Consider the following 26046-nt stretch of genomic DNA (forward strand, 5'->3'; position numbering starts at 1 on the left):
GTATCACTTGAATGTATTAAAGGGCATTTGGAAAAGTTTTCATGAAAAACTGCTCCAAACCCTTTAATTCACTTTTTTTATACCCCTTTCACACCGCAGCTATAACCCGGTAAATTGCCGTTTTTTAAGCCTTCCAAAACGGTTCTAGCTGCGGTGTGAAAGCGCCACTTTGAATTTACTGGTTACAGATTACTGATATTTTAAAACGGGTAAAAAGCAGGGTCCTACACGGTTCAGACCCGTTTCATTGTGCAGTGTGAAAGGCTCAGAAACTGTATTTTCAAACCACAGAAGGTGATAGGCTGTCTCCATGCAGGATGTCACCAGGCAGAAGCAGGAAATAAACTGGAGGAAACACATGAGAGTGAAGGGAGCGTTTTATTATACAGAATACAGTTTAAAATGGCAAATTGGAGTGATGAAGAGGTTAGGGAGCTGCTTAGGATCAGAGGGGATGAAGAAATATGTAGACAAATCACTGGGACAGTGAAGGATGCAGTAATCTTCAAAAACATGGTAAAGATGCTTGAAGCTGCTGGGTTCCATCGTATGACTAGCCAAATTATTAATAATTAATTAATAATTATTAATAATGTGTGGGCCAGAAAAGTCCATTTACAATGACAACCACTGTTTTCTATGGGTGAAACGGGCTCAGTGTGAAAGGTACCAAAACGGTAATGAAACGGTAATATACTGGTTGCAACATGCGATGTGAAGGGGGTTTTAACTGCTCAGACCCGTTTTTAAGACCCGTTTTAAGAAACGTTTTAAATGCAGGGTTTGCGATGTGAAAGCAGCATAAGTAAGTCACATCACATTCCCCATACTTATAAAGGGAAATGCGATCTGACCCGATTTACTAAAAAAAAAATGTGAAAAAATACCGCAGTGTGCCCTGTGATAATCTCGCCAGCTCAGGCTGGCAAGATCACAGGGCAGCACTGCAACCTGCACCCTTTTGCCCAGCTTTCTCTGCCTCTGGCACAGTGTGAAAATAAAAAATAAAAAAGTAAAAACCAAAACACATACCTGTCCAGGGAGCCGGTGTCCGCTGCTCTGGTGAGCGCTGCCGGGCGTCGGGTCCCATATGCTGCGCTGTGACCCCGGTGCAGTAAAGTGACGCTGCAAAACGGCAGCGCACTTTACAGCAGCAGGGGTCACAGCGCAGGAGAAGGACCTGGCCCGGCAGCCTCCTGAAGCAGTGCGGACCAGCTCCCTGGACAGGTGAGTATATTGATCTTCTGGGGGGGTCCACGGTGCGCGGCGGTAGTCGCAACGGGGGGTCGACCAAGCGGCGGCGGTAGGGGCGATGTCGGTGGGGGCGGCGCATACCCTGATAATGCTGCGAAGAGGCATCGCAGAGACAGAGCTTGACCGCAAATTCTGTCCCTGCATGCAATAATTGATACATCCCTGCGATGTAATCAATTATCGCAGTGCGAGTTGGGGCGAATTTATCACCTGTCATCTGCCCCTTAGTGTCCCTTTAATGAATAGTTAATGAATGAAAAACAATTTTACGTAACTTTTTTATGTATCACAGAAATTATTCTCATGCTGTGTTCTCATCCTGGCAATAGAACACTTCTCAAGTGTAATATTGGGCCTAAATCAGATCTGATCGCAGCAGCACATTTGTTAGCTAATGGGCAAAACCATGTGCACTGCAGGGGGGGCAGATATAACATTTGCAGAGAGAGCTAGATTTGGGTGGGTTATATTGTTTCTGTGCAGGGTAAATACTGGCTGCTTTATTTTTACACTGCAATTTAGATTTCAGTTTGAGCACACCCCACCCAAATCTAACTCTCTCTGCACATGTGATATCTGCCCCCCCCCCTTTGCAGTGCACATGGGCCCTCATTCCGAGTTGATCGGTCGCAAGGCGAATTTAGCAGAGTTACACACGCTAAGCCGCCGCCTACTGGGAGTGTATCTTAGCATCTTAAAATTGCGACCGATGTATTCGCAATATTGCGATCACAAACTACTTAGCAGTTTTAGAGTAGCTTCAGACTTACTCTGCCTGTGCGATCAGTTCAGTGCTTGTCGTTCCTGGTTTGACGTCACAAACACACCCAGCGTTCGCCCAACCACTCCCCCGTTTCTCCGGCCACTCCTGCGTTTTTTCCGGAAACGGTAGCGTTTTCAGCCACACGCCCATAAAACGCCGTGTTTCCGCCCAGTAACACCCATTTCCTGTCAATCACATTACGATCGCCGGAGCGATGAAAAAGCCGTGAGTAAAAATACTTTCTTCATAGCAAAGATACTTGGCGCAGTCGCAGTGCGAATATTGCGCATGCGCACTAAGCGGAATTTCACTGCGATGCGATGAAAAATACCGAGCGAACGACTCGGAATGAGGGCCATGGTTTTGCCCAACTGCTAACAAATTTGCTGCTGCGATCAGATCTGAATTACCCCCACAATTTATTTTCACACGTGACCGGTGTTACATTCAAGGTTACACTGCTGCTGTGCAATAATCACATAACCTAACCTGATGTAATGTTTGCTAAAGGTTGCTTTAGTATTGAAATGCTTTGACTGAGCATTGGTAATACATACAGCAGCTATAAAATGTATTCACATTTTGACATTGTCCCCATTTTATTTTCTTACATCATGGAAGTAAAATGGATTTATTTGGAATTCTTACCACTTATCAACACAAAATATTCTCAACACTTTTTTCAGAATTACAAAGAAAATAAGACAATAATTAATTACTTAAATATTCCCCCATTTTGCAAAGATACACCTAAATGGGTTGGGTACGAAATCCTTGCATACCGACAGTCAGAATCCCGGCCGATCCGTGAAAGTATTTTAACACTAATCCCACAGTGTACCCCTGAGTGTCCCCTCCCGCAGCCTAACCCTAACCTCCCCCAACCCCGCAATTTAACGCTAACCCCAATATTGACCGACAGGATGCGTTGGAATTGCCACTGTTGGGATCCCTACTACCAGGATCCTGACTGCATCACAATTAAATAAGTTTTGGTGCAATCAATTGTCTACTGAGGTTACATAATGAATGATTATTAGAACACTCTTGTATTTAAAGTGTCGCAATTGTTTTTTTTTTTAAATAAATACTACTATCTGTGAGAAGCCTGACCATTAATTAGTGCATTTCCCAATTAGAGCTTCATCAAGAAGATCAAAGAATATAAAAAAATTAGAAGAGAAGAGGATATAAAAAAGCAGCACAGGAGAAGGGTATAAGTCATTTTAAAAGAGCACTAACAAGGCCATCCTAAAGAAATGGAAATAATCCTGTACAGCATATAGATAAATCTTGGAGGAAAATTTAACCAGAGTCTCCTGAGTACCTAGGATTAGGGAGATGAATTATAATTTAGCAGGCCGATGACCCGAAGCATACGGCAATAGCCACATTAGGCTTAAAAAAGAAAGTACAGTAAACGTCCAGACTTCGATTCCACCCAGAAACTGTATAGGAAAATTCCTATTCACAACGCTCTCCATCCAACCTGATGGAACTCTGACAAGCATGCAGTAAAGATTGGGCCTACTGTAAATTGGTATCCGTTCACATGGTCGACCATGTTATGGTCGACAGCCATTAGGTCGACCACTATTGGTCGACATTGACATGGTCGACATGGACACATGGTCGACACGTAAAAATGGTCGACACATGAAAGGTCGACACATGAAAAGGTCGACATAAGTTTTTTTACTTTTTTTTCTTTTGGGGAACTTTTCCATACTTTACGATCCACATGGACTACGATTGGAATGGTAATCTGTGCCGAGCGAAGCGGTAGCGGAGCGAAGGCACCATGCCCGAAGCATGGCGAGCGAACGCGGTGCACTAATTGGGGTTCCCAGTCACTTTACGCAAAAAACGACACCAAAAAAAGTTAAAAAAACTCATGTCGACCTTTTCATGTGTCGACCTTTCATGTGTCGACCATGTGTTCATGTCGACCATGTCAATGTCGACCAATAGTGGTCGACCTAATGACTGTCGACCATAACATGGTCGACCATTCATACCGGAACCCTGTAAATTGCAGTATCCTTATGACCAGATGTTCCAAGCTGTTGAGATTGATCCAAATAGGCTCACAGGAGCTAAATGGACAGATGTACTAAGGTTTGGAGAGTGATAAAGTGGAGAGAGATAAAGCACCAGCCAATCAGCTCTTAACTGTCATTTTTCAAACATGGAGGTCTATTCATGAAGCAGTGAAAAGTGTGGAGAAGTGAGCCAGTGGAGAAGTTGCCCATGGCGACCAATCAGCATTGAAGTAACATTTATAATTTGCATACTATACAATTGTACGGAGCAGCTGATTGGTTACGATGGGCAACTTCTCCGCAGGCTCACTTCTCCACTCTTTTCACTGCTTCATGAATACACCCCAAAGTCTCTTCTACTAACAAATATCAAAACAAGGTGCATTAATTTAAAGAAAAGCTTTAGAGTATTTTATTTTTACCAGTGACATGAATCCACAAATAATTGAATGTCATTTACTGTATTACTAATACCAATAAACATCAATGCATAGTATGTATGTTTTATAATTTAGAGCATTACTAACAATTATTGAACATTTATGTACAAATAAATTATATATATAGTATATAGTACAAGTGGCCAGCCTTTCACTTGTTGTTCACCATAGCTTCTTTAGCGCTATCTGTTGGAGCAAGCGTTCACAATCTGTGAATCTTCAGCCTTTGCGAAACTACAAGTCTCAGCATGCTTAGCCAGGCAGCAGTGAGGCTCACGCTGTTTCCTTGGGGATTGCTCACAGAAAGTAAAGTCAATATAGTCGTCCTTGTGGTTCCAGCAGGACATATCTCTTTAGCACTGTTGGCAGTGGAAGCTGCGGGACGGCTCTGTGGCACCTCCGATGTAACACTCTGCGGATCGCACACCTGGCCAGGTGCATGAGTGACCTTGGGGAGTTACTGCAAACCTCAAACAGAGATTCATAGAAAGACTGGTGTCTCTGTAACACACAAGCATTAGTGTCAGAGCATCAATGAATTAAGTATATAAACCACATACTTTCCATCACCACACGTTTCACCTGCTGCACAATGTACTGCTTCTTTCTTCCAACTTAGTATTTCCCTATTGCACTAACCTCTGCTGACTATCACCATGCTTTTCCTCTGCTGCACAATGTACTGCTTCTTTCTTCTAACTTAGTATTTCCCTATTGCACTAACCTCTGCTGACTATCACCACATGTTTCACCTGCTACACAATGAACTGCTTCTTTCCTCCAACTTAGTATTTCCCTATTGCACTAACCTCTGCTATCACCACACGTTTCCTCTGCTGCACAATGTACTGCTTCTTTCCTCCAACTTAGTATTTCCCTATTGCACTAACCTCTGCTGACTATCACCATGCGTTTCCTCTGCTGCACAATGCACTGCTTCTTTCTTCTAACTTAGTATTTCCCTATTGCTCTAACCTCTGCTGACTATCACCACACGTTTCACCTGCTACACAATGAACTGCTTCTTTCCTCCAACTTAGTATTTCCCTATTGCACTAACCTCTGCTATCACCACACGTTTCCTCTGCTGCACAATGTACTGCTTCTTTCCTCCAACTTAGTATTTCCCTATTGCACTAACCTCTGCTGACTATCACCACACGTTTCCTCTGCTGCACAATGTACTGCTTCTTTCCTCCAACTTAGTATTTCCCTATTGCACTAACCTCTGCTGACTATCACCATGCGTTTCCTCTGCTGCACAATGCACTGCTTCTTTCTTCTAACTTAGTATTTCCCTATTGCTCTAACCTCTGCTGACTATCACCACATGTTTCACCTGCTACACAATGAACTGCTTCTTTCCTCCAACTTAGTATTTCCCTATTGCACTAACCTCTGCTATCACCACACGTTTCCTCTGCTGCACAATGTACTGCTTCTTTCCTCCAACTTAGTATTTCCCTATTGCACTAACCTCTGCTGACTATCACCATGCGTTTCCTCTGCTGCACAATGCACTGCTTCTTTCTTCTAACTTAGTATTTCCCTATTGCTCTAACCTCTGCTGACTATCACCACACGTTTCACCTGCTACACAATGAACTGCTTCTTTCCTCCAACTTAGTATTTCCCTATTGCACTAACCTCTGCTATCACCACACGTTTCCTCTGCTGCACAATGTACTGCTTCTTTCCTCCAACTTAGTATTTCCCTATTGCACTAACCTCTGCTGACTATCACCACACGTTTCACCTGCTACACAATGGGAGTAATTCCGAGTTGATTGCAGCATCAAATTTGTTAGCAGTTGGGCAAAACCATGTGCACTGCAGGTGGGGCGGATGTAACATGTGCAGAGAGAGTTAGATTTGCGTGGGTTATTTTGTTTCTGTGCAGGGTAAATACTGGCTGCTTTATTTTTACACTGCAATTTAGATTTCAGTTTGAACACACCCCACCCAAATCTAAAGGGCCCTACTCATTTCCCGATGCGCCGCCGAGGTGCCCGACGGCCGATACGGCCGACGAGCGATCCGGCGGCGGGGGGGCAGTGACGGGGGGAGTGAAGTTTCTTCACTCCCCCCGTCACGCGGCTGCATTGAAGTGCAGGCAAATATGGACGAGATCGTCCATATTGGCCTGCATGCACAGCCGACGGGAGACCAGCGATGAACGAGCGCGGGGACGCGCATCGTTCATCGCTGGAGTCTCCACACTGAAAGATATGAACGAGTTCTCGTTCATTTATGAACGAGATCGTTCATATCTTTCTGAAAATCGGCCAGTGTGTAGGGCCTATAACTCTCTCTGCACATGTTGTATCTGCCACACCTGCAATGCAAATGGTTTTGCCCAACTGCTAACAAATTTGATGCTGCGATCAACTCGGAATTACCCCCAATGTACTGCTTCTTTCCTCCGACTTAGTATTTCCCTATTGCACTAAACTCTGCTGACTTAATTGACTAATTATACAACATAAATTGAACAATTCATTGAGCACACAATCCTGCAAATGGAAAATGGTCTCTTGCGATCATGCTTTCTTCTCCCATGCAGTAATCTACCTATACCAAAATGCCTTATTCTTTATGGAGTGTAATATCACCTGTTCATTCCATTATATTATTATATTAGAGCAGGGGTGGGCAATTATTTCAGCTGGGGGGCCACTTAACACATTCCATCGAATATTCATGGGCCGCACACAAAATATCCCCTCCCTCCCTGAGCACGCACAGGTACAAGGTATAACAAAAACACACACAGGTGTAGGTGGGTACAGGGGCCCTCATTCCGAGTTAGTCGTTCGCTAGCTAGTTTTAGCAGCCGTGCAAATGCATAGTCGCCGCCCACGGGGGAGTGTATTAAAATAGCATCCTGTGCAGCAGAGCGCCTGCAAACACATTTTGTACAAAACAAGAGCAGTCCTGTAGTTACTTATTCTGTGCGATGTTTGCTGCGACGAGTGACACAGTAATGACGTCAGACACCCGCCCTGCAAACGCCCGGCCACGCCTGCGTTTTCCCAAACACTCCCAGAAAACGGTCAGTTGCCACCCAGAAACTCCCACTCCCTGTCAATCTTCTTGCGTCCGCCAGTGCGACTGAAAGCGTCGCTAGATCCTGTGCAAAAGCACGCCGGCCATTGTACCCGTACGATACGACGCGAATGCGCATTGCGGTGCATGCACAGTTTAGCCCCGTTTTGCCTTGATCGCTGCGCTGCGAAAATCCGTAACTCGGACCCCCAGGGGTGTGTCACAAAGCGTCAAGGGGTGTTCACTGTCAAAAACGTCAGGAAGGTAGGGGTACAGGGTGCCATATACACTGAGGTAGGGGTACAGGGTGTCATATATATAGAGGCAGGGGGTACTGGGTACCAAACACGGGGGGGGGGGGGGTACAAGGTGTGTAACACATACACAGGGGTAGGAGGGTACTGGGACACACCAGGGGTGAGGGTGGTAGTGGGGGTCACACACACAGAGGTATTAGGTACAGTGAGTCACACACACGGGAGGGGGGGGTTAGGTGGGTACAGGGCTCCCAGGGTGCTCACCTCTCTCTGCACCAATCCACTGAGTTGCAGGACGTCACATGCGGTAACCAGGTACCGGCCAGAAGATCAAGTGCTGTGCAGTCCATGGAGCCGCACCGCCAGTAATTTTGGGTGTGATGCGGAACAGTGACTGGGAGGCCAAGGTCTGCTTCCTCCTCCCTGGAGGAGGGAGGGTGTGGGGGACGCTGACGCTGTTCCTCCATGATGCTCCATGATGCAGAGCCGGCCGAGGTGGTTAGCCAGGGAGCAGGAGACAGCCGGGCGTCCAGCTGCCTAGATGATCCGCTGGCCGCATCCGCTGCTGCCCCTGCTTTGGCTCTGCCCCCGCACCGCCCAGCGCCTGACGTCGGAAAGGAAATCCCGGTCAGCAGCCCCTGTGACGTGACCGGGATTTCCTCAGCGGCGCCGCGTCTTCGAGCTGCTGTAGCGCAATGACCAGCGGCTCAGCTAGTCCGGCCGCTTGTCATTGCGCACTGCTGCGGGACAGCGGGCCAGGCAGGATCGGTTCGCGGGCCGCATGTTGCCCACCCCTATATTAGAGCCTTCACCTTCAGACTGTTATTATACTAACTGGGGAGGCAAAGCACCACGAGAACCCCCCTTCCATCTACTTCCCAGCAGTTCCTTCATCAACACTGACTCAGGTGCCATCTCCACCCTCTGGAGCTACTTCTAAGACGGTTACACCAGTCCCTCTAAACAACATCACCCCTGCCTATCTGGGATTGGTTCTGGATACAACTGCTCCTCTCACTATTCAACTGATGTTCCTGCTGCTTACAGCAATTCTGTCTTATCTGTTAGATGAAGTGAACTCTTATGTGTAGTCGCTGTGCACAGAGATTACAGAGGTAGGCGGCTGCACCGACAAAATGCAAGAATTGACATCATCACGCAATCATCTCCTAACCGCTCACGCCAACCTACAATCTGAAATGTCAACAGGGAAAGATAAAATGGCTGATTTGGAGGATGGGTCGAGGAACAACCTAAAGCAGACACCAATGTGGAATTATTGGAATATATAGGGGTAGAGGTAAGAAGCAGTGATAAGAGTGCCATGGCAACAAATCAGCTTTGAAATAACCATTTATCAAGTGCATTCTACAACATACATAGCAGCTGATTGGTTGCCATGACACACAGGACCGGTGCAAGGTCTCTCTGCACCCTAGGCAAGGCTTCAGCCTAGTGCCCCCTAACCTGCAATTCCCACCACCACCTCTTGGAGGGAAGGTGCAGGTGGCCACTAGGTGAGCTGGAGTGAATTGCATAACTTTACGTATACAGAAAAAAGGAAGAACACTGAAGGACTTTTAAAGTGAAATAGTATATTGTAAATAAAGTCACAACATTTTGTGACTTTGGACCCTATTCAGCTTCAGTTTTCCTAATTTAGCAAAACTGCAACTGCTTGCGATCACATGCTGGGGGCCGCCCAGCACAGGGCAAGGCCACCCAGCATGCTAATGGTGGCCAGCGATGCACGATCGCATTACTGAATAAAAGAAGCCCCCCCCCTGCCTGCGCAGCATGACTGTGAAGGCAGCCGGGTTACCGCCATTTTCCCTGTCGCAGCGGCCATGTGGGACATCACGCATCTGCCCCAAAAGCGGCCTGACTCGCCTGTGTTCCCAAAGCCACACCCCCACAATGCCGTGCCGCTGCACCGCAAGCACCTCTGCCTGTCAATTAGGCAGAGGCGCTCGCATCAGTGGGATGTGGTTGTATTGGCCGGCCCACGCATGCACTAGGCCGAATTACTGCAATATGTGATCACATCAAAAATGTGACCCATATTAAATAAGGTCCCATGTTCACGATATACTTTCACTTTCAAATCCTTGAGCGACAACCATTCTTTCTTTATGCCTATGTATACACGCTAGCTGGCATGTTAGGAATTGTATAGGACACTAAGGGCAATTTCACATTTTTGCTGAGTGATTATATATACAGTATACTGCGAGATCATTACTGACCACTCCCCTCTGCCCTCCATATGTACTGTATTGTGTCCCAGTGCCTGTGTTTTCCTTATTATACTGTTTACAAGTGCAAACCACCCATCTGGCTGTAAGATCTGTACTGTCAGTGGTCCCGCAGAAACCCCCATGGGTTACTTACCTAAGTTGTTTCCTTGTTTTCCCTCGTATCTGGCACGGTTCCTCTTACAGGCGGCAGCAGCATTACAGCAATGCAGCGGGTGCAGACATGTAGTCAGGTGCCTCTTGCCAGGGCCGTCTTTCCGTATGGGCTCAATGGGCTCTTGCCCAAGGGCCCCAGGAGTATAAGGGCCCTAGGCTGATAGATGAGGGTCCCCTCTTTCCAGGGGTACCAGATTTTTGAAAATCGGCCTTGGGGAACCGGAGATATCCAACGTGAAAGCAGTGGTCCCCATCCGAGCCTGTTAATTGCTCTTCCCAGCCAGATATCTCAAATTCTGTCTGACTTAGAGTTTTTCTGAGGGTATAATCCAAAAGCTGGGACTCTCCCCTTTTGCTGGACGCTGGCAGCTTGTCTCTACTGTGCCCAGAACCAGAGATATCAGCCTTCCAGCAGCTGGTCCCTGCTCCAGCTCCACGCGCCTGGTATACAGTTTTATATATTCATTGGAGGATTGCTCTGGCTCCTAAACTCTGATCCCCAAGTCCCCAAAACCTTCTGAAAGGTGGGAATCTCTAGTTTTTTTTTATCCCATTCAAAACAAAGAAATATATTTTCAGGAACTTGAGATATCTGCAGTCAAGCAAGCTGCCCTCCCACCAGAAAATGATGAATATTAAGCCTACTCCACTATCCATCCCTCCCCTGTGTATTAAACGGGTGTGGTTCGTTTTATCGACAGTATCTAGGTCGACAATGTTTAGGTCGACCACTATAGGTCGACAGTAACTAGGTCGACATGGATGGAAGGTCGACAGGGTTTCTAGGTCGACATGTGCTAGGTCGACAGGTCTAAAGGTCGACATGAGGATTTTTTTTTTGTGTCGTTTTCTTCGTAAAGTGACCGGGATCCCAAATTAGTGCATCGCGTCCCCTCGCATGGCTCGCTTCGCTCGCCATGCTTCGGGCATGGTGCCTTCGCTCCGCTACCGCTTCGCTCGGCACACTTTACCGTTCAAATCGTAGTCCACGTAGATTGTTAAGTATGAAAAAATCCCCCCCCCAAAAAAATGTGAAAAACTCATGTTGACCTTTAGACCTGTCGACCTAGCACATGTCGACCTAGAAACCCTGTCGACCTTCCATCCATGTCGACCTAGTGACTGTCGACCTATAGTGGTCGACCTAAACATTGTCGACCTAGACACTGTCGATCTTCAGACCGGATCCCGAATTAAACACCCCCTACCACCCCGGAAGTCATGTACCGGGGCCCCTTCATTCAGCCCAATGCCCTCTTCTACAGTTTAGTGTTCTCCCTCCCGCCCCATCTGTGCAGTAAAGGAGCAATTAGCAGAAATTACTGCTCCAGGTCCTACATGCTGAGCGGAAGATAGAACACCCCCTACCACCCACGGGACATCAAAGCTGCCGCTGATAGCACCCCCCACCCCTACCGCTGGAGGATGGGTAGGGGGCCCAATGCATTGCTGTGCCCAGGGGCCTACACTGCCGTTAAGACGGCCCTGCCTCTTGCTGCTGGAGAGCCTGGATCCATGGGCCTGGAAGAGGTGCATTAGGGCTATGAGGAACGGCTGTAGGGGCGCCCCTCAGTAGCCATAGTTACATCCACCTCCTATGTGCCTTCACATGACTTGATGTTGCACATGTCAACACGGAGGAAGTGCTGAGACATTATGTGATACAGCATGATAGTGGCGGGTGCATATTATAAGACCTGCACCAGCAGCCATCATCGCAGTGTAAAAGGAGGAGGCCACAAACAGAGTCATCCTTTAGTGTTTTGCTAGATGAATTCTGTGGCGCCCTCCAAAGGCCGGAGCCCCTAGGCAGTTGCCTAAAGCTGTCTAATGGTAGAGCCAGACCTGATGACACACTCCTTCACTCTTATACCTGCTTCATACATCTACCCCTATGGGCGGGATTGAAATCTGCTATTGCCCCCGATCTCCCGTCTAAAGTGACGGGAGATCGCGGGGCAATATTCTAATGACCCCCATCTTCGCGCTGATCGCACCCATAAGAGACGGGTTTAGCCGCGTAAAGCAGCTAAACCCGACTAAAGACATGGGCGCGATCGTGAAAAGTCCCGTTTGGGCATCCAAACGGGTCACTTTTCACGCATTTCAGCTCGCCACCCCTGGGGGTGGCGAGCTGAAATGCTGATATCGCACCCATCGGCAGTAACATTTGAATACTGCCGGCGGGCGCGATGGGGGCGGGATGGGGTAGAGATCATCCTCTCCACAAGATCTATTAATAGGCAGTGTGAGGCGACCAGGTGTCAGACTCATGGTCCCTACGTTTTCCCCGATACCTTGGGTTTGACACAGGTAAGGAGGAGACAATGTTATCATACTACCTTTATTGTAGAGTAAAAAACATTAAATATCATTGCTACTGATAGTCAACACCTATATTAAGACAAAGGTGAGAATTTACCAATATGCCAGGCAATTACCAGCCCCCTCAACAGCCCCTGCAAAGTTCACTTGTTCCATAGTAAGGAGAACAGGGATGCGGTCAAGATGCCGCCGGCCGGAATCCCGGCGGTCGAAATACCGACGCCGGAATCCTGACCGCCACAATCCCGACATATTCTCCCTCCGTGGGTGTCCACGACACCCATAGAGGGAGAATATAATAGTGTGCCCGCAGCGTGGCGAGCGAAGCAAGCCCGCAAGGGGCTGCGTTCCGCTCGCCACCCCTGTCGGGATTGTGTGGTCGGGATTCCGGCGTCGGTATTTCGACCGCCGGCATTTAGTACTGATCCCGGAGAACAATCCGAGAATAGCACAACAAGCTAAGGCAGTGGTTTCCAAACTTTTTTGAATCACGTCGCCCTAGAATATCAGAATTTTTTTCACGGCACCCCTAGGCCAAAAAATTCTTATTGAGCAATTTAGAAAGAAATATTACATTAAGTAGATCGTGTTTATATGTCATCCTTAGGACCAGGTGTGTGGTGAGGGACAAGATTTGCTTCTGTTTGACCACATATTTTATGACTGGCAGCCACCAGCACTGGTTTTGCCTATTATATTGACCATGAATAATTTGAATTGATCCTGGGCCCCCAACCCAGGGCACCCCTGCAAATGTCCCGAGGCACCCCAGGGAGCCACGGCACACAGTTTGGGAACCTCTGAGCTAAGGGGTACGGAGGCACTATCGCAATTAACTTTTGGATTTAATGTGTGTGGCACATTTTGGAGTGCTGTTTACACAGGGTGTTATAAATGGCTTTTATATATGTATGCATGGGGTGGAGCATACCGGGATCCTGACCGCCGACATGCCGACACATATTCTCCCTCTTGGGGGTCCACGACCCCCCTGGAGGGAGAATAAAAAGAGCGACACGCGTATCGCGCCACCGTGCCCGCAGCGTGGCAAGCGCAGAGAGCTCGCAAGGGGCTCATTAGTGCTCGCCCAGCTGTCTGTATGCCGGCGGTCGGAATCTCGGCCGCCGGCCACTCATACTACACCCTACGCATGAGCTAACACATTTATTGGTTGCATGTGAGCACAAATCACAATTTTTAATATAATATTAGACTATAGTATATTTTTTCTCTACCGACGCTCCACAATACCCACGGCTTTGTCGGAGGTTCGCTATATAGCAAATGCTAGTATTTGTACATTTAATGTAAAAATATTAAATGTAATGTAGACAAATTGTGTTATTTTATGCACATTGCAGTTACCTCCAGGACATCATCAGGAATTGCTTTCCTCCACCTGTATGTCGCCTTTATGTGCTCATAAGCGTTAGCCATCACTTCAACTGCGTTCGGGTATGAGTAACATTCCTGTAAGACCTGAACACGTGCCAGCAGGTAAATATTATTCACTATCAAAACAAAAGTCTAAGATTAGTATCTGTTCCGCATACAAGGTGAAGCTGGATTATATGAAACACCTTCCCGTTGAAGATTGTTTTAAAATATAATACATATTCAGAGTAAATATTTAGGCAAACACTTAAAAGGAAATTCCACCCAGATATTATAAGTTCAGACTCCCCCAGCTGACGATAAAATTTGAAATTAAAATTTTCCGTTATTTTTAAATATTTGCTTGTCTGCAGGAGAATCCAGCTGTAATGGGTATACGGTCCATAGGTTGACAGTCAATAGGCAACACCATATTGGTCGACGTGGTCAAAAGGTCAGCTGGTTCAAATGGTCGACACAACCTATCGTCGAAATATGAGTTTTTGGGGGGGGGAGTTTTTTGCATTTTTGGAAACTTTGTCATACATTACCACGGGCTACGATTGAGAACGGTAACCTTTCCCGAAGCTCACGAGCCATGCAAGGGGATGTGGTACACTAATTCGGGTTTCGTGTGGGGAAATCTACAACCCCCCCCAAAAAAATATAAAAAACTTGCGTCAACCTTTTCATGTGTCGACCATTTCCATGTCGATATCTTATTTGTGTTGCCCGTTTACCCATGTCTTGGGCATGGTGACCATTTGGTATCGACATTTTTACTGTGGTGTATCAAGTGACTCAAAATAACTTGGGCATTCTGGATTGCAATAGTCCGCCATGTTTATACTTTGAAAGCAAAAGGAACTAACCATGCTAATAATTCTATGGAGAACCATGATTGCAGGTGATCCCCCCGCCCCCTTGACCCTCCCTCCGTCCCTCCCCCATCATAGTTATCATACCGTCCTTGTTTCGGCGCATCTGTAGAAAAAGAAAGACTATGGGGGACATTTACTAAGCAGTAATAAGAAAAGTGAGCCAGTGGAGAAGTGCCCATGGCAACCAATCAGCACTGAAGTAACATCTATAATTTGCATACTATAAAATTATACAGAGCTGCTGATTGGTTGATGGGGCAACTTCTCCACTGGCTCACTTCTCCGCTCTTATCACTGCTTAGTAAATGTCCTCCGAAGGATGATATGATGGAGCACACCTCACCTTATGAAACTGTGGAGGATATATTCTCGCTGCCCCATGGTTTAATAACAGTTGGTAGCAGATTTCTGGTTGGGCAGCTGCACGAACAGTGGTCACTTTTAATACATACTGCTGGGGGGCGCAGCCATTGACATCCATAGCATTGGCCTCCGCTCCCGCCTCGAGAAACATCGTCATCAACAAGTGATCACAGTTCCACGCGGCCTTGTGTAGAGGGGACTTGAAATCTATATCTCGTGAGTTGACCTTGGCATTATAATCCAGGAGCATTCTACAGATGAGGTGGTGCTTAGTGCTGTATTCCTGCTCCTTAATGTTCAATGCCCAGTATGCGGCGGTGGCGAGAGGAGTCTCTAAGGTTGAGTTGGTGCTGTCTACGATCGCTCCGTGGTTGACGTAGAAGGCGACAAGCTCAGGGATTCCGACACGGGCAACTGTGTGTAGCGGAGTTTCCTCAGACTGATTCTCGCTCTGCAAATTCACGTCGGCTCCTAAAAGCAACACAATTGAAAGCAATAATGTATTCTGATTCTGTGGGGAATATTTACTAATAATGTGGATTTTACCCTGTTAAATATAATTTCTTATCGCTGCATATTGCGGCAAAAAGTAATTATAAAAATATGAAATGTATCAAACTCTTATCGACACTTGCTGGGACACGGGTTCTAATGCAGGCACAATTGCGGATGACTTACAGGTGTGTCCTCATACACTATACTATGGCTCAAGTCACGCCAAGTAGCCCCTTTCTGCATACTAGGTCCCGGGCAACTCGGCCGTGCCGAATAGTTTTTCGCTCATAGGGGGTTATTCAGGTTTGTTAGCAAACCAGAAAATGGAGCACTGTAGGTGGGGCAGATGTAACATGTGCAGAGAGAGTTAGATTTGGGTGGGTTATATTGTTTCTGTGCAGGGTAAATACTGGCTGCTTTATGTTTACACTGCAATTTAGATTTCAGTTTGAACACACCCCACCCAAATCTAACTCTCTCTGCACATGTTATATCTGCCCCACCTGCAGCGCAGCATGGTTTTACCCAATTGCTAACTTTTATTGGTTTGCTAACCCCCATAATGTGCATCTTATATACACAAGTAAAACTACTATAAGCGAAAAAGTAGTATGGCTATTGTACACAGGCCACTGGGGTTTGTGACATTTGTACATGTATGTGCGACAGTGGCTTTTTGGCCTGTTTCTTGATACTTCAAATAGTACACCAGCTTGCTGCAATTTGACAGATAGTTGAGAATAACTAACCTTCATTAGGAATTTAGGAGCAAGCAATGGTTTAAGAATTAATTCCTTTGATAACGAAAAAAAATCTGTGATAAATTAGAAACTATTACAGTGGTGTGCAGATGAATAGGGACAAAATATGTCCTTGCATTTCTGTGGTTTTAAATGTAGGGACTAGATAAAAAGCAGTATCAGTAATTTCCTGATACTGCTGTCTGTGTTGAGAACCAGTAAATCTAGTGTTTCAAGGCTGCTTAAAATTCACAGTAAAAACGGATCTGTGCTACTGAAACAGAAGGGAAATGTTGATGGAAACGTAAATCAACTGGCTCCCACACTTCTTATCCTCTGACATCTCCACCATCATTATGGGCGATTTCAATATAGCTCTTGACAGTCCACAATCTGTTCATGCATCCAAACTCCTCTCTCTAACCTCCTCTCTTGGCCTAACCCAATGGTCCGACTCCTCTACACACCAGGAGGGCCACTGCCTTGATCTTGTGTTCACCAGGCTCTGCTCAGTTTCCCAACTCATTAACACTCCTTTCCCTCTCTCTGATCACAACCTGATCACCTTCACAATCTCTTCTATTACTTTAAATTCTAGGACACTAAAACCAAGCAAGCCTCCTCTAACACGCAGAAATACTAACAATATACATTTTCAACAACTTTCCACTTCTCTGCAACAACTGCTCTCACCAATCTCTACATTTACTACACCTGACACTGCTGTATTACACCTGCACCAGACCCTAGAGAGTGCCCTTGATGAAGTGGCTCCAGCTACCCATCACACTCCACGTAGGCTTAGATGCCAACCATGGCAATCTAAATCAACAAGAAACCTACAAAAACTGTCACGTAAGGTAGAACGTCAGTGGCGGAAATCTCAGAATCCAAGTGACTTTCTCACATATAAGACTACCTACCACTCCTATCGTCAGGCCCTGGACACTGCCAAACAAACATATTTCCAATCTCTCATCTCTTATCATGCCACCAACCCCAAACGACTTTTTAATACATTTAAATCACTTCTTTACCCTCCCTCACCTCCCCCACTAGCTACTATCAGTGCACAAGAACTTGCTTCCTACTTCAAGGATAAGATTGATAAAATCCGAGATGAAATGGTATGCTCTAACTCAGCCAGTGACCTGCTCAAATCCCTATCTGAACCCTCTGGCACTTTCTCTTCATTTGATCCCACAAGTGAAGATGAAGTATAAACACTCTTTTCATCCTCCTACTCCACTACCTCTCCTCTTGATCCTATACCCTCACAGGTCAGCAAAAGTTTGTCTCCTGTGCTTATCCCAACCTTAACTAAAATCTGTAATCTCTCTCTCTCTACTGGCATCTTTCCATCTCTGTTTAAACATGCAGTGATTACTCCCATTCTGAAAAAAACACAACTCTGACCCAAACACACTCTCTAACTACCGTCCCATTTCTCAGCTACCCAGTCCCTCCAAGCTACTTGAGAGACTTGCCTACACTCGCCTTACACACTTTCTTAACTCCCACAACTTACTGGACCCACTTCAGTCAGGCATTCGTGCCCAACACTCCACGGAGACGGCACTGACCAAAGTAGTGAATGATTTGGTCACTGCTAGATCAAAAGGCCATTACACACTACTTATTCTTCTAGATCTCTCTGCTGCTTTTGACACTGTTGACCACTCTCTTCTCATACAAACACTAGAGTCCCTAGGTCTTCAGGACACAGCCCTTACTTGGTTATCATCCTACCTATCTAATCGATCTTTCAGTGTTCACTTCTCTGATTCTACCTCCTCTTCTCTACCTCTATCAGTTGGAGTACCGCAAGGCTCAGTCTTAGGTCCTCTGCTTTTCTCAATCTATACCTCCTCTCTTGGTAAACTAATCAGCTCCTTCGGATTTCAGTATCATTTGTACGCTGATGATACTCAAATCTACCTATCCTCCCCAGATTTATCACCATCTGTATTGGCTCGTGTCACTGGATGCCTGTCTGCCATTTCATCTTGGATGTCATCTCGCCATTTCAAACTCAACATTTCCAAAACAGAATTAATTATTTTCCCACCAGCTAAGGGTAGTTACCAACCTGATATTGCCATAACTGTTGACAATGCAACTATCCACCCTACCCCACAAGCTCGCTGCCTTGGTGTCATCCTTGACTCTGAACTGTCGTTTGTTCCACACATTCAATCTGTCTATAAATCATGTTACATGCACCTTAAAAACATATCCAAAATACGCCCTTATCTTACACAAGACACTGCAAAAACTCTGATCCATGCACTCATCATCTCCCGCATTGATTATTGTAATAGTCTCCTTACTGGTCTTCCCAAACATAGGCTCTCACCACTTCAATCCATTTTAAATGCAGCTGCGAGGCTAATCTTCCTCGGCAGACGTTCTTCGTCTGCTGATCCGCTCTGTCAGTCTCTCCATTGGTTACCGGTATTCTACCGTGTCAAATATAAAATACTTTTACTTACATACAAGACTATTACCCAAACTGCACCATCATACATCTCCTCACTCATCTCAAAATATCTCCCTACCAGACTCCTCCGCTCTGCACAAGATCTGCGTCTCTCATCCAGATGTATTACCTGTTCCCACTCAAAATTACAGGACTTTACCCGGGCTTCACCCACGCTGTGGAATGCCCTCCCACGCACAAGAAGACTCTCCTCTAGTCTCCAAACCTTTAAACGTTCCCTGAAAACTCATCTCTTCAGACAAGCCTACCAAATTCCTGACCCACCCACATAACCGTCAATGCTTCCCTATCCAGTTACATTCCCTCTGCACAGTCCCCATAACCTCACATTTTGTCTTCCAACATTGCTGGGTGATCATATCATACAACCCACTAAGAAGCTAGCAATCCGGGGAAACATTATGTAACAGGTTGCATCTATCCTTGTGTATCAATACCTATTTCCCTATAGATTGTAAGCTTGCGAGCAGGGCCTTCCTACCTCTATGTCTGTCTGTCTTTGCCCTGTTTTGTTCTATAACTGTTGTTCTAATTGTAAAGCGCAACGGAATATGCTGCGCTATATAAGAAACTGCTAACAAATAAATAAATAATAAATCAACAAGAAAGGACTTGCACTAAGTATTAGCAGCAGGCAGTCTTCAACAAAGCGGCAAAAAACTCTAGAAGTGGGAATTAACCAAAAACGTATTACAGCTATTAGTGGTCATATTGATTATTAGTATTATGTAAAAAATGTCATGATGCTTTGTTTTTTTTATAAACAAAAGCAAAACACAGGACATAACAAGTCATCCCCCATTTCATTTGCATAAGCCCAGACCATAAAATAGAGGAACATATTACTTATGTTCTCTTACCACTCCATACCAGTTCTTTGGCACACTTCACAGACTCCTTGGTTTTGCAGTAATGTAAAGGTGCATGTCCACTCATTGAAAAGGAATTGAGTTTTGCTCCATGGCTTATGAGAATCTTGACACAGTCCAGATTGGCTACTTCACATGCTACGTGTAAAGGTGTCTTCCCATTTGGCTTCATGTTGATAGACGCTTGATGTTCCAGAAGTACCAGTAGACTTTCCAGGTGTCCCAGCATAACTGTAATGTGCAGTCCTGTCGCCCACGATGATGCTAATTTAAAACTAGGCAACCAGTGACCTACAGGATAATAAAAAAAAGGTATATATATTTCAAGTTTAGCAAACATCTATGTATTGTGTTTACTGCTCCTTATATGCCCTTGAAAAGACAGTGAATAGTAGCAACCTTTGCTGAATTCTTCCAGGACAGTGGTGCTAAGAGACCTGCACAGTTCCCGCACATCCTGCACCAATGTCCTTTAATACTTACCTCTCCTGAGTCCTGGGTCTGCAGCGGCAGTGCTACACAAATACAGTTAAAATGGCGTGGTGGTCACCTTTCCAGAGATTGGTGCATGCGCACAGAGCTGGATTAAGGCTTCGGGGGGCCTGGGGTACTTAAGACAGGGGGGCCCTAAGATTTAAATTAAAATCATGTGGGTTCCGGTAGCAGGTGCTGCTGACAAATGTACCCTCTACCGCCCCCTGCAGCGGCATGTCTGTTGCCGGGCCTGCTGACCGAGCATAGAGGGCGAGTGTAGAGAGGGAAGGGTCGGGTGGATGATGGACGCGGGTGTAGAGAGCGGGTGTGGGCGGGCGTAGCGAGCGGCCGTAGAGAGCGGGCTGTCGGGCGTACAGTGTAGTCACAGTCAGGAATAGAACTGCGCGCTCGGCAATGAGTCAGCTACAGGCGTGTGTGAGGGGGGTGCTGGACATTAGGGGGTGCCTGTGTGCACCAGGCACCCCCCCCCCCGTGCGCACGCCTATGATAAATATGACTATAATACATATATACACACACACACACACACACACACACACAACACACATATATATTCATATATATATATACATATATATATACATACATACACACACACACACGCGCGTGTGTGTGTGTGTGTGTGTGTGTGTGTGTATATATATATTATATATACACACACATATATATTTATATATATATATATATAAAAACCCAGAACATACTGTAATGCAGCCTTACGTTTTTTATGTGCTTTTGCACAGGTACAGGTAGTCAAGGAGTCCCCTGAGCTGGCTGAGAATGGGTGCTGGGCTTGCTGCTGCCTCCACGGAGTCCACGGGAGGCTGTCCGACTCCTCCCTCCTCCTTCCCTGCAGCCTGCGCGCCCAGCCAATGACTGAGCCGCAGGCTGCTGTTCCTCACACTATTGGACAGCTGAGCCGTCGCTCAGCTGTCCTTCTATCACAGGCAGTGGAGCTGCCGCCGGGAGCCGGAAGCCAGAGGCGCCAGGGATGGCTATCGCTGAGCTGCCCTGTCGCTGCGTATGGCGCCGGCTCCCGGGAGCGCAGGGCAATACCGCAGATCGGATCTCTGTTCCGATCTGCGGTGGCGACGGGGGGCTCTTTGAAAAAAGGGGGCCCGGGGTACTTATCCCCGGGACCCCCCTCTTAATCCGGCTCTGCATGCGCAGTAATAAGATCACTGTGGAAATGGCCACTGCACTGTTCTCCCAGAGACCTGTGCATGGGTAGTAGACCACTGGCTAAAGAGGTGTGGGTCCAGATGGAGACTGCACGTGTCCCCTTCTCTCTTAATATGCCCCTGCCTGGAATGGCACCCCGCAGTTACAATCACTGCTGCAGTGCCGCCATTTCCTTTGGACACTCCAGACATGCACGCTGCACCCTGTACAGCCCCCTAAATCAATTTGAGCATGATCTGTTACTAGTAGCATTGCCACCTCAGCATGACATCATGACGTCATGCACCCAGGGTCGTGGCACAAGGTGCTGCTATTGCCCCTCTCCTGTGCCTCTCATCCTCATAAACTCTCTGTGTCTCTCCAACCTCATGATCCTCCTCTGTATCTCTCCATCGTCATGATCCCACTGTGTCTCTCCAGCCTCATGCCACCCCTGTCTCTTTAGCATCATGCACCTGTGGTACTCTAGGACTAATCACTTGTGGCAATACCATTACCAGATTTCAGTTGAACGATGATACTGTTACTTTCTTCGCGGAGAGGTTGGAATGTGTTTTATCCACACTCTTTTGAGCATGGAAGACAACAATTGTTAGTAATGCATGTTAATTCAACTCGATAATCAATGTGTGTGGCCAGTGTTGGACTGGGGTATGAAGGGCACAGTCTGGAACCTGATCCCTAGAGGAAGGAGTGGGCCCTCAGGCAGTGGGGCCTACCGGTGGTTTCCCTGGTACCCCTGTGGACCAGTCCGACCCTGTGTGTGCCACTGCTGGGATGTGGACTAGCACCAAAACACTTTATACGTTTACGAGGTATTCCATGTGCTATCACGGCAGCAACCCAGTAAAGAACATATTTTAATAATGATAGCTTCTGTTACAAACATTACTTATTATTGATATCTGCCTGGTCCTTTCTCTGTACTAACGTAGTGGCAACCTCTGAGCCACTTAGTGTTTTACCTGCAGAAATAGGCAATAATCACAGCCATTCTAGGGCTACAGTATGGGTGGCTTGAAATGCAGGACTTTTAGACAGTGCTGAACTACACTCTCTGAAGTGTGGTACTAAGAACAACCTGACTGTGGGATATAACTAAAGCCAAATAATCGAGTATCTCTGATGCGGTCCCAGAATAACATTTAAATAATACAACACTATATTGTCACAACAATTCTCAATAACTTCATGAATTCTAGCATCAGGTACCCGCGCTTACGTAGTACACTCAATATCCCAGTTCTGGACTTAGACCTGTGCACAGGGTTTTAGTGTTATAAATCTTCAAGTAGCTTTGGAGTCGATATAACATGCAGAAGTTAGTAGATGCAGAATAATAGGGATATTCAATTTGGGCCGAAGAGACATCGGGAGTAAAACCCCCCAATGTTTCTTCGGGTGCTGCGGCCAGGCTATTTATTTAGCTCGGCCGGTAACAATAAGAATTTACTTACCGATAATTCTATTTCTCATAGTCCGTAGTGGATGCTGGGAACTCCGAAAGGACCATGGGGAATAGCGGCTCCGCAGGAGACTGGGCACAAAAGTAAAAGCTTTAGGACTAGCTGGTGTGCACTGGCTCCTCCCCCTATGACCCTCCTCCAAGCCTCAGTTACGATACTGTGCCCGGATGAGCGTACACAATAAGGAAGGATTTTGAATCCCGGGTAAGACTCATACCAGCCACACCAATCACACCGTACAACCTGTGATCTGAACCCAGTTAACAGCATAATAACAGAGGAGCCTCTGAAAAGATGGCTCACAACAATAATAACCCGATTTTTGTAACTATGTACAAGTATTGCAGACAATCCGCACTTGGGATGGGCGCCCAGCATCCACTACGGACTATGAGAAATAGAATTATCGGTAAGTAAATTCTTATTTTCTCTGACGTCCTAGTGGATGCTGGGAACTCCGAAAGGACCATGGGGATTATACCAAAGCTCCCAAACGGGCGGGAGAGTGCGGATGACTCTGCAGCACCGAATGAGAGAACTCCAGGTCCTCCTCAGCCAGGGTATCAAATTTGTAGAATTTAGCAAACGTGTTTGCCCCTGACCAAGTAGCTGCTCGGCAAAGTTGTAAAGCCGAGACCCCTCGGGCAGCCGCCCAAGATGAGCCCACTTTCCTTGTGGAATGGGCTTTTACAGATTTTGGCTGTGGCAGGCCTGCCACAGAATATGCAAGCTGAATTGTACTACAAATCCAACGAGCAATAGTCTGCTTAGAAGCAGGAGCACCCAGCTTGTTGGGTGCATACAGGATAAACAGCGAGTCAGATTTTCTGACTCCAGCCGTCCTGGAAACATATATTTTCAGGGCCCTGACTACGTCCAGCAACTTGGAATCCTCCAAGTCCCTAGTAGCCGCAGGTACCACAATAGGCTGGTTTAAGTGAAACGCTGAAACCACCTTAGGGAGAAATTGAGGACGAGTCCTCAATTCTGCCCTGTCAGTATGAAAAATTAGGTAAGGGCTTTTATAGGATAAAGCCGCCAATTCTGAGACACGCCTGGCTGAAGCCAGGGCTAACAGCATTACCACTTTCCATGTGAGATATTTTAAGTCCACAGTGGTGAGTGGTTCAAACCAATGTGATTTTAGGAAACCCAAAACTACATTGAGATCCCAAGGTGCCACTGGAGGCACAAAAGGAGGCTGTATATGCAGTACCCCCTTGACAAACGTCTGAACTTCAGGGACTGAAGCTAGTTCTTTCTGGAAGAAAATCGACAGGGCCGAAATTTGAACCTTAATGGACCCTAATTTTAGGCCCATAGACAGTCCTGTTTGCAGGAAATGCAGGAAACGACCCAGTTGAAATTCCTCTGTAGGGGCCTTCCTGGCCTCACACCACGCAACATATTTACGCCAAATACGGTGATAATGTTGCACAGTTACATCCTTCCTGGCTTTAATCAGGGTAGGGATGACTTCATCCGGAATGCCTTTTTCCTTCAGGATCCGGCGTTCAACCGCCATGCCGTCAAACGCAGCCGCGGTAAGTCTTGGAACAGACAGGGTCCCTGCTGGAGCAGGTCCTTTCTTAGAGGTAGAGGCCACGGGTCCTCCGTGAGCATCTCTTGAATTTCCGGGTACCAAGTCCTTCTTGGCCAATCCGGAGCCACGAGTATAGATCTTACTCCTCTCCTTCTTATAATTCTCAGTACCTTGGGTATGAGAGGCAGAGGAGGGAACACATACACTGACTGGTACACCCACTTGGCCTGGTTTTAGGAGGTTCCTGACTAGCTCGGATAACTCCCTGGCTTTCTCCTCCGGGAGAAACACCTTTTTCTGGACTGTGTCCAGAATCATCCCTAGGAACAGCAGACGTGTCGTCGGAATCAGCTGCGATTTTGGAATATTTAGAATCCACCCGTGCTGTCGTAGTACTACTTGAGATAGTGCTACTCCGACCTCTAACTGTTCCCTGGACCTTGCCCTTATCAGGAGATCGTCCAAGTAAGGGATAATTAAGACGCCTTTTCTTCGAAGAAGAATCATCATTTCGGCCATTACCTTGGTAAAGACCCGGGGTGCCATGGACAATCCAAACGGCAGCGTCTGAAACTGATAATGACAGTTCTGTACCACAAACCTGAGGTACCCTTGGTGAGAAGGGCAAATTGGGACATGGAGGTAAGCATCCTTGATGTCCAGAGACACCATATAGTCCCCTTCTTCCAGGTTCGCTATCACTGCTCTGAGTGACTCCATCTTGAATTTGAACCTTTGTATGTAAGTGTTCAAGGATTTCAGATTTAAAATAGGTCTCACCGAGCCGTCCGGCTTCGGTACCACAAACAGCGTGGAATAATACCCCTTTCCCTGTTGTAGGAGGGGTACCTTGATTATCACCTGCTGGGAATACAGCTTGTGAATGGCTTCCAATACCGCCTCCCTGTCGGAGGGAGACCTTGGTAAAGCAGACTTCAGGAACCGGCGAGGGGGAGACGTCTCAAATTCCAATTTGTACCCCTGAGATACTACCTGCAGGATCCAGGGGTCCACTTGCGAGTGAGCCCACTGCGCGCTGAAATTCTTGAGACGGGCCCCCACCGTGCCTGAGTCCGCTTGTAAGGCCCCAGCGTCATGCTGAGGACTTGGCAGAAGCGGGGGAGGGCTTCTGTTCCTGGGAAGAGGCTGCCTGCTGCAGTCTTTTTCCCCTTCATCTGCCCCGGGGCAGATATGAGTGGCCTTTTGCCCGCTTGCCCTTATGGGGACGAAAGGACTGAGCCTGAAAAGACGGTGTCTTTTTCTGCTGAGAGGTGACCTGGGGTAAAAAGGTGGATTTCCCAGCCGTTGCCGTGGCCACCAGGTCCGATAGACCGACCCCAAATAACTCCTCCCCTTTATACGGCAATACTTCCATATGCCGTTTGGAATCCGCATCACCTGACCACTGTCGCGTCCATAACCCTCTTCTGGCAGAAATGGACAGCGCACTTACTCTTGATGCCAGAGTGCAAATATCCCTCTGTGCATCTCGCATATATAGAAATGCATCCTTTAATAATAATATACTGTCCCTGTCCAGGGTATCAATATTTTCAGTCAGGGAATCCGACCAAGCCACCCCAGCACTGCACATCCAGGCT

The 26046-nt window shown here is 46.8% G+C and overlaps 1 protein-coding gene across 2 annotated transcripts in view; it reads right to left on the reverse strand.

The window, feature by feature from the left end:
- Positions 1-359: 359 nt before the first annotated feature.
- The window catches only part of ASB4 (ankyrin repeat and SOCS box containing 4), a 58446-nt gene continuing 32759 nt past the window's right edge, over positions 360-26046 (reverse strand). For both annotated transcript variants that reach the window (XM_063921367.1, XM_063921368.1), the window contains exons 2-5: positions 19751-20050; positions 15136-15626; positions 13903-14016; positions 360-5000 (exon numbers count right to left, since the gene is read on the reverse strand). In XM_063921367.1, coding sequence (XP_063777437.1) covers positions 4812-5000; positions 13903-14016; positions 15136-15626; positions 19751-20050 — 1094 coding nt within the window. In that variant the 3' untranslated portion in view covers positions 360-4811. The remainder of the gene's footprint in view (positions 5001-13902; positions 14017-15135; positions 15627-19750; positions 20051-26046) is intronic.

This window comes from Pseudophryne corroboree, chromosome 5 (genome assembly GCF_028390025.1).
Source record: "Pseudophryne corroboree isolate aPseCor3 chromosome 5, aPseCor3.hap2, whole genome shotgun sequence".
NCBI classification, from domain to species: Eukaryota; Metazoa; Chordata; class Amphibia; order Anura; family Myobatrachidae; genus Pseudophryne; species Pseudophryne corroboree.